General features: G+C 40.5%; 1 protein-coding gene across 4 annotated transcripts in view; it reads right to left on the bottom strand.

The window, feature by feature from the left end:
• Positions 1-2,864: 2,864 nt before the first annotated feature.
• Positions 2,865-10,167, bottom strand: part of ZCCHC7 (zinc finger CCHC-type containing 7) — a 250,822-nt gene continuing 243,519 nt past the window's right edge. For all 4 annotated transcript variants that reach the window (XM_029920260.1, XM_029920261.1, XM_029920263.1 and 1 more), the window contains exons 8-9: positions 5,619-5,736; positions 2,865-3,417 (exon numbers count right to left, since the gene is read on the bottom strand). In XM_029920260.1, coding sequence (XP_029776120.1) covers positions 2,981-3,417; positions 5,619-5,736 — 555 coding nt within the window. In that variant the 3' untranslated portion in view covers positions 2,865-2,980. The remainder of the gene's footprint in view (positions 3,418-5,618; positions 5,737-10,167) is intronic.

A 10,167-nucleotide genomic window follows, 5' to 3' on the forward strand; every position in this document is an offset into this window, starting at 1 on the left:
AATGGGACATGTCCCACTAAACCTTCAAATACTGGCACAGCCTCATCAAAGTCCAAGCCTTCTAAGAGGATACATCTGGCGCTTGCTCTCAGATAATGGCGTGCAACCTGAATTCTTCTTGTTAGCAGAATTACTTTTGAGAGAGGAGACATTTGGGGCTGGATAATTCTTCGCTGTGGGGAGCTGTCCTGTATTTTGAAGGATGTTTAGCAGCATCCCTTTGCCTCTAGTCACAAGACACCAGTAGTACCTTCTAACCTGTAAAAACCAAAAGTGGTAGTATCAGAGGATCAACATGGTTGTGAAGGAATGAATGAAAGGCTCATTTTTTCTTTTTGGTATATTATCTTTTGTTGGCAAAAGAATTTTCAGTTACCTAGGAGAAGCTTCTCTTCATATCTTTTGTCAACAGATTATTGATATATAGTTAATCCTGCCTCTACACAAACACAGCATACTTCAATCTTTTCACTGTAGCACTAACGTCATCGCTCATCAGAGAGGCAAAGAGAAGAAGGAATGACAGTATCCTATTATTGTGGGAGTGGTACCAGGAATGTGTAAGTGACTGAGTGGTATGTGACTTCTTGGGAATATAACTTGGCAATATGCATTAAAATGTGCATGAAATACACATTTCATGCACATGTAGGCAAGTATATGATTAGAAAACCAGATTTTCACAATGTATTAAGTGAAAAAAACAGGTTACAAAACAATGATTATATGTATAAAGTTTGGAAGGACAGACACTAAGAATTTTAACTCTACCTTTGGGAGTAAGAATCAGGTATGATTAAAAAAAAATTGACCCCTTAACATGAATATGTAATCCTTGTGTAATAAAAAATGACTAAATAGATACTATAAATGGCATGGTCCATGAAAGCAGGACTTGCCCCTGAGAGAACAGGAGACGGGCTCTCTCTCTATTCTAAGAATGCCAAAATGAACCAACCTCCAACCCAGGAAAAGAGCCACACAGGCTGCTGTAATCCAAGGACCAGAGGCAGAAGGTGTTCGGGCTTCTCCAATTTAGCAACTCAACGGATTCTCCTTGTTTGGGACATTTGCTTTTCTTCTAAATTGTATTTAATTGTATTTACCTATTTATTGTTTGCTTAATTGTGGAATCTCTAATATATTTTAAGCTCCCCATTTTTGTATGGAAAGTGTGTGAGTCCCTGACTGACTCTAACGGAACACTTGGTGTAAGAGGCGGGTGCCAAGGCAACAAAGAGGAAATGGAGCAGAAGGTCCTCGGTGTTTCTGCTCATTCCTTCCCATCGTAAAGCCCACAGGTAAAGCAGCTCAGCTACCTTTCCTAAAAGCATGGACCTGAAGCATAAATTATACCCTTATATGTTTGTCTAATAAAAAAAATTGGGGAGGAAGACAGAAAAATGTGCAGTAACGAATGGAAAAAAAAAGAGCTTTATTTCTTCCATTCTCCAAACAATCTACGTATGAAAGAGCCTACAAGGAAGGGCCTCTGCCTGGAAGATGCCCTTGCATCTGAAGGAATGCTAGTCCCATCACACCTCTTAGAAGCCATGCTTGTCCTAGGTCTTAATGAGGAATAATACCAATTATTTCAAGACTTACCACTTTATGAAGCCATTTAGCTGGCCACTTACCTGAGAGTCAAAACAATCCCAGCTGATGTCAGGAAGCTACGGACCAGCACGCAAAGAACGCTTACACTTCACTGAGAGCAGGGCGGCCACACGGAGGGCGGGGGACTAAAGACCATGGGGCCACAATTTGCCCTGAAGCTGTTTTCAGTGCGAGGAGACTCCCCCGTCCCCCCAGAAGGTAAGAGAGCTGATCCTACCGGATACATAGCAGTTCGGGTACTTCACAAAGACTGAAACACAAACCTGAGAATCTAACATACACTGGCCCGGGTTAACGGACTCCATCTCATTTTATTCTGGCACAGAGCTAGTGTTTGGGCAACAAGGGCATTTTGAGCCCCATTTATGGAGACTTTATAACTTTAGTGACTTGTCCAACCCAAGCACACCCTCTGTCACCCAAACTCCTTGCGTTTTTACATAATTGACAAACTTATTAACTCTATTTCAGATATTTTATTTTTCTTATTCTAACATTAGGCTTTGATAAGTACAAAAATTCACAGGTACAAAAATTTCTGTATAGTCTTGTGGTCGTTAAAAAAAAACCTGTGAAAACAGAACAATTTTTTAATCTGGGCAGTATCCGTCTCTATACATCCAAGTGATAGTCTTCTTGAAGTGTGGCTGTAAAAGCGGTGAAAAGTATTGCACTGTGACTACGTTAAAATTTTTAATGAATCTTTTTCACTTGTTTCAGGAAACCTACGTCATGACATTTACAGTGGATAAATTCCTTATTTGTATGTTTTTAGAGACCAATATCTCTGCCTCTTCAGGGCTTCAGTGAGGACACCTTCATCTTTCTGCCTCTGACGCTCTGACAACCGGAAGGTTATGACATCAGCTTCAAGAGCAAGGACAGCTAGATTTAGATGTGTAGCTATGACCCCTTTCTAATGTTAGGAAAAAAAAAAAGTAATGCTGAAAAAGAGATGAATGTTTCATACTAGCCTTAATTTCTCTTTCTGTGAGGACTTAATTTTCATACTCCCATGGCAGATGAATTGTATTGGATGAGCTTTGACTTTTTCAAAGCATTTGTAAACTTTTTCTTGAAAAGATTACTTCTTATCCCTAGGATTGTGAGTAAAAATGATGTACGGGAACAGAGGAAGACCGAGTACATCCAGTTTTTGTTTTTTCCTTCTATACCTAATAACCTTTTGGACACAGAGAATGGAGATCTCCATGGTGTTTGTTCAGCAGTTTCAGGTACGTCTGAGATTACAAACAACAACAAAAAAATTCACTTTATTTAATCACGGATAATAAACAGATTGCCACGATGCCACAGGCATGAAGACCAGACAAAGAGTGGAAAGCCGAATCAGAAAGCAGTCTCACAGCTTGGACTTCTTTTTCCTCTGCTTAATGAGAAATAAATTATCACTGCTATCACCCTCCAAGGAGCTCTCCGTTTTCTTCTGCTTGCCCCGCTTGCCCTCTCTGGGCAACTTGTCTTCCCTAGGCTTGTGGTAATGTGACGAGTGGTGGAAAGACTTGGGAGCCTTCTGGGTCTTGAAGGTGCCAGAAGAGTGGAGTTTCGGGCCCCTGGGGAAGTCCTCCTCCACTTCCTGAGCCCTGTCAGCCTTCCTGTGTTTCTCACGTCCCTTATGGCTCCTGCTCGTTTCTTTCTGGGTTTCTTTCTTTTCTTGAGGCCACCTGCTGTTTCTCCATGAGCCGTGGCTCTTCCTCTTGCCGTGGTGGGATCTCTTCTCTGCTGCTTCTATGTGAGGTCTCTTGAACTGCCTCGGAAAATCCCCATTTTTCTGAAGTTCTGGAAAACAGAAAAGTATTTCTGCATATTCAGCAGCCAGACAGCCAACGCACAGCTTACGTCGGTCTGTAAATAACTCAGCAGACAGGGAAACTAGACAGTGAAATGTGTTAATGACATGACATTCTAAAGAGCCTTTACTAAAAATTGTATGGTTATAGTTCTGTACTTCTGATGGTTAAAAATGGAAAATATCCAGAAATCCAGTGATATGTATTCTATTCAATACAGTTGCACTAGGGTGAATGATAGAGATGAAGACCAATGAAAGCAGTATCTCAGTTTTGTGAAGAAAAGTCACATCTGACCAATTCGAGTCATGGCGGGGATAAAGAAACAGCCTTTGATGATAAAGTGAAACAAGATGTATAAAATGGCCTTTTGCCAGTCTCATGACATTTCAATCACCCTCTGAAGATAAAGTCTGGCCACAGTACTTGTAGGTGGATGCCAAACTGGACAGATTATTCCTCCAGAGCAGACATCACTGGCTTGGAGAACACACACGTGTGTATCTCAGATGTTTTGGTGGCAGATCTGGTGTTACATTTTACCAGGAGTTGGCACACTTTTACTACAAGTGCTTGAGAGTCATGATTCTGGGGAGGGTAAGTGAGAGATGAGTTTGAAGGATGAAAACTAACATGTCAACACAACCTTGAGAGATTAAAGAAGCGGCCAATGGAAAAATTAGGATGGGGGCGCCTGGGTGGCTCAGTCGGATGAGTGATCGACTTTGGCTTAGCTCATGAGCTCATGGTTCCTGAGATCCAGCCCCGCGTTGGGCAGAGCCCACTTTAGATCCTCTGTCCCCCTCCCTGCACCTCACCCCACCCCCTCAAAACTAAACATTAAAAAAAAAAAGGATGAAATGCAAAGTAATATATTTAGTGGTCAAAAACGTGAATTCTAGGATATAAAGCAAAGGTAATTACTTATAGACTTTAGCATGCTATAATTTATTTTTTCTAAAAAGATGTTTATTTTTGAGAGAGAGAGAAGGCAGGGGAGGGGCAGAGAGAGGAGGACAGCATCCAAAGTGGGCTCCGCTGACAGCAGCGAGCCTGATGTGGGGCTCAAACTCACAAGTTGTGAGATCATGATCTGTGCTGAAGTTGGATGCTCAACCTACTGAGCCACCCAGGTGCCCGAAAATTCTAATGGATTATAGAGAACCTCAAAGTAGCCACAGGGTTGCCAATATTACTAGTTTAAAGAGAAAACAAATGGTTTTCTTAGCATTATAAACACTCATTACAGAAAACCTGTGAAATACAGAAAAGTAAAAAAAAAAACAAAAAAAAACCCCAAAATAAAATGGCAGCCATAATCTTTTAATTCAGAGGGAACATTTTGGTGCATTTCTTTTATTTTTTAAAATTTAATTGCCTAATCAATATCTTCATGTACTATAATCTCTCTCTATATAGTTTTGAGATACAATTTATATGTAATGTAATATGTAAAATATGCAGAAGCTGAAAATAATTCCTTTTAAAGAAGACCTTAAGTCTGAGAGAGTCTGAAAGAGTGGGGGAGGGGATGGAGAAAGAATAACAAGAAGGCTAGAAGAGTTACAATGTACAGGTCAACTTGAAAAGCACAGAACTCTTTCATCCTGAAAGCGAGGAAAGTAATTTAGTAAACCACAGCACAAAAGAAATGGAAAAAAGTAGGCCTAAATAATAAAATTAAAGAACTTCATGTTAGCAAGAGTTAACTAGAGAAACCACAGAAGGTGGCCCTGGACCTGGAGCTCTGCTGTAACCATGGCTGATAAGAACAGACTTCTTTGGGGAAGCTCCCGGAATCACCAGGAATCACCTAGCAGGGAAAGCCTTTCTTTCCATGAAAAATACTAGAGACATATAAATGGAAAAAATAACTACTTGCCAAACAGAAGAATCTCAAAAAAGAGCCTTTAAAAACTCTACATCCCTGTATGGATAGAAGTATTTTCAGGACATTTTCTAAAATGGTCATGATGTAAATAAAAAAAAATGTTTAGTGTGAATAGATCATAATGCAGGGTTTCTGAAGTGGGTGCCTGGTTATGGGATATCAAGAAAGTTCTGGTTTCTACGGTAATTTACAAACGTTTTCTGTGCTAACCCATGACACCCAAAGCAGGCAAAGACCATGCAGAAGAAGGTATTAAGGAACTACTACAAAGGTAATCTCACAAGAAGTCAATGACATACCTTTCACTTTTCGTTTTATTCTCTGTTCTCTCTCCCGGATTTCGTATTTGTCATCATAGTAGTAGATGAATGGAGATGTTGGAAAGGTCTGGTTAAACATTCGTCTTTCTGTACATTCCTGCAAGTTGTTTGAAATTGTTTCAAATTATCAAATTTGAATTCAGATTTCATAAGGGCACTGCTCAGACAGCCATACTGGAAGATCAGAGGCCGCTGTGGTTAGAGACAAGTCCCACATTACGGACACCCCACACCGAGGGTCAGGATGTGGCCTTGCTGGGAAGCTCAGCCAAAATGACATCCAATCACACCCAACTGTGCTTACAGGCTTCCTTCAGGCTTGGGTTTTCTTTCCTAATTTCTTTACCCATGGAACCCTTCTTGTCTTTTCCGTCTTCCCTGCCAAACCCCTCCCCCAGTCTGAGTTAAAAGCAATGGGGGGCTGGATCTCCACTGAACTTGCTCTGTTCCTCTGTTAAAGGCTTTATTTGGTCTTCTGTTCTCTTAGACCTTTGCTTGTCTGTCTCTTCCAAGAGCCTTCCATCAAGTGCTTCTCCTTTCACATTTTCACGCTAAATGTTGGTGTAAATTCTTAGCCCTTTGCTCTTTTTTCTTCACCCAAATGGTCTGCAAGCTTATTTTAAACCAACACCATTAACAAGGGCAGTGATCCGTACAGTGGGGAGCAAGATGGCAGTGGTAGCTTAGGTCTACCTGAAAACGCTCCCAGGTAATTCTGAAAACGCCTCAAAGGAATCCTCTCTTCTTCTTCCCCCGCTCAAGAGATCCATAACTCCTCTTTCTCCAGGTCGGCTCCCCACTTGCATGACTGTGGATTTCCTACTTCTGCTATTTCCCAAATCCACATCCTTGGCCTGAGCCAGGTTCAATATAGGCTTTATTTATCATGATCTGTTGACATATCCCATTCAGCATGTCTGAGAAGAAATTTTCTTTTCTTTGAAAGAGGTTTCACTTTGGAACTTCCCTATTTCTGTCCTCTGCCATCTTGCCTAAAGTGTATTTTATAAATGTTCAATTCTTCTTAGCTAGGTATTGAAGAAAATTAGAATACCTTTTAGGGAGAAAGTATGTGAAAGAGTCACCTAAAACTTGGCTGACGTATCCTGACATGGGCATAACACGCTTGACTTGTAATTTAAGACCCCTGACTCAGCTGGCAGCCATTCACTGAGAGCATAACTTGCAGAGTTTAAAAAATTATGAATCATTCCAAATATACATTTAAGTATAGAAAATAAAGTAATGGAAATCTGTACCTACTATTAGACTCTCAAATCACAACATTTTACCTTAATTTACTTCAGTTTTTGCCCCAAGAACTGAAGCATTAGTAATCCAGTTGAAATCCTCTGTGTAACCCTTCTTCCCATTCCTCACTCACCTCCTTCCCTTTCCAGAGTTGCCACAGTCTTAAAGCTGGTTTCTGCCATTCTCACACATTTTATACTCTTGCTACTAATAACTATTCTAATAAACAGTGTCAAATTTGAAGCATTCAGACTTCATAAAAATGGTATCAACCTATAAATATTTTTTTTAATTTTTTTAAATGTTTTATTTATTTTTGATACAGAGAGAGACAGAGCATGAGAGAGGGAGGGTCAGAGAGAGAGAGGGAGACACAGAACCAGAAGCAGGCTCCAGGCTCTGAGCTAGCTGTCAGCACAGAGCCCGACGCAGGGCTCGAACCGATGAATGTGAGATCTGACCTGAGCAGAAGTCGGAGGCTTAACCAACTGAGCCACCCAGGCGCCCCACAATCTATAAATATTTTGAAGTGGCTTTAAGTTATAACAGCTTCACAGAATACATTGGGTAGCATTCTCTTGGATAATGTTTCTGAATAAAGGTTGGTAAAACTCGACTATAAAACTAACTGGGTCTGATATATTTCAGGGGAGAATTCTCATGACTAATTTATTTTTTTTAGTGGTAACTGGTTCTTGGAGGCTTGTTCTTCATTTTGGTTAATATTTTTTTCTAGAGAAATATTTATTTTATATTTTCAGACTTAATTTTGAATTTTAATAAATTCAACGTTTATTTAAAATTTGTATTCTATTATAATTAAAAAATTACTGTATTTTAAGTTATTTACACTTTTCACTATCTGTACCTTTTCTTTTTGAGTATTTTTTCCAGAAGTCTTTTTTTATTGAAAAGAAAATGTTTTCAAGAACCAGCTCTTGGTTTTGTTGATGCTATTAATTTTGTTTTCTTTTTCAGTAATTTTGGTTCTTATTATTTCCTTCTTCCAACTATCTTTAGATATACTGTGTTATTGACTTACTGGATCTTTTTGGAATTTTTTGGATCCTGAAGTTATAAGGCAAACCTATATGGTGACATAAAGAATTATATGCCTACATACATACATGTATACACTTATTTAGGCTTCATGCCCAGCATGGAGCCCAACATGGGGCTTGAACATGTGATGCTGAGATCAAGATTTGGACATTTAACTGACTGAACCATTCAGGTGCCCAAGAATTACTTTTATAAATCACTATCCATGGTGGCTTTGAGTTTCCAGAAGAAAGGGCATGCATGAAAGATTTGGGTCTAAGATTCTGCTATAGTTTGAATGTCTGTGCCCATTCCTTCCCCCCTCCCCCAAACCAGAATTCAGCCCCCAGATGATGGCAGTAGGAGGTAGAGCCTTTGGGCAGTGATTAGGTCTTAAGAAGGAGCTCTGATGAATGGGATTCTTGTTCTTATAAAAGAGACCCTCACAGAGCTCCCTAGCCTTTCCTACCATGTGAGGATGCAGCAAGAAAGGGTCATCTATTAAAAGCAGCCCCTCGGAGCGCCTCGGTGGCTCAGTCGGTTGGTTAAGCATCTGACTTCAGCTCAGGATCTCATGGTCCGTGACTTTGAGTCCCGCATCAGGCTCTGTGCTGACAGCTCAGAGCCTGAAGCCTGTTTCAGATTCTGTGTCTCCCTCCCACTCTCTCTCTCTCTCTGCCCCTCCTGGTCAGTCTCTCTCTCTCTCTCAAAGATAAACATTAAAAAAAAAAAAAAAAGGCAGCCCCTCATCAGACATCAGTTCTACTGGTGTCATGACCTTGGGCTTCCCAGCCTCCAGAACCTAAGAAATAAATTTCTATTGTTTATATGGTAGCTTGTTTACAGAATCTTAAATGGACTAAGAGATTCTAATCATAAAATATTAAGAACAAATTACAATTACAAAAAGGTACTAGATATCTTGATACACTCCCAGCATCCACTCATACTTTCACATGCTCTTGGAGTTGTCCCTCTGTACAGTGACTACTGTTTCCTAGGGTAGTTTGTAGTTTGCCTGACGTGGAGCTGCTTAGGGCCGTCCCTGACTCTCCAACTAGACAGTGAGTGACGTTAGGGAAGAGCAGTGCCACGGTCACCTTAGAATACCTTTTGCATGAAGAGGGTGTTCAGTCATCTACAGAGCTGTATCTCTGAAACTGAAGGCGGAGTGGGCCTCAGACATCTTTAATCATCTGCACAGCCTTCTCTTTGGATCCTGTACGGTCTAGACTGGTGTGGCTATACAGTACCATAAATATTTTCCAAAGCTAAATGTAAATTATATTTTGATTATCCACATCGCTGGTCCCCTCCATTAGCACAGACAATGGATAGTTGGCTATATAATTTATCTACTATTCTGGATTAACCACACCACTGATCTTCTTCATTAGTGTGGATAATCTAGAATTCTTCATCTATGGCAGCGATGAGGCTGCCAAATTTGCTTTCCTGTAAATTAAAAAAACGATCTAAATCTAGATTTCCGGGATAAATTGTAAATGTTTTTAGTATATTTCCTATGTACATTAACAGGACTGACAAGTAAGCAGTATATGTCCACCTATAATTGTTTTTTTCTTTAACTGAACAAACATAAATGCAAAATTACACCCCTTTGCTTTAAAGAGGTCAGCAAGCATAAACTATACATATGTGTGCTTTGTGTGGCAACTTATATGAATATGTTTTGTAAACAGTATTGGCAACATCTGGATTTTGGCAACAAGGTGGAGTGTACAAAGAAGGAAAAGATCTAGAGCTGGTAATTCTGTAGGAAAAGTATTCTCTAACGAAGTTTTCAGTGTGCGTTCTATGAAACGGAAGTATGGGTCTCTCCATCCCTAGCACCATACTATGGATCTGTTCACATTGGAAATAGCATCCAAATGTCAGGACTGAGGAGTCTCCCCGTACAATACTTCCTTGCTTTGGAGGTAAAGAGAACGAAGACCAGAGTGGGTTGTTCAAGTCACATGGTGAAGTCAGTAGCAGAGCAAAAACCAGAACTGAGGACCAGAACTTCGTCCTAGCTTTCATATTGTAATCCTTCATCCCATGGTCCTGCTGCCCCAATGGGAAAGAAAAACTTCACCTGATGGTGAACTGTGTCTCTCCCTTTGCTGCAGAGGTCCAGTCCCAAGGTCTGGATGAGACGCCATGGTCAGAATTCAAGGTGTGACTCCTTCGAGTCACACAGTGCAGCCCTCCCCTTCTCCCCCCCCCCCCCCCC

Source organism: Suricata suricatta, chromosome 13 (assembly GCF_006229205.1).
Source record: "Suricata suricatta isolate VVHF042 chromosome 13, meerkat_22Aug2017_6uvM2_HiC, whole genome shotgun sequence".
Lineage (NCBI taxonomy): Eukaryota > Metazoa > Chordata > Mammalia > Carnivora > Herpestidae > Suricata > Suricata suricatta.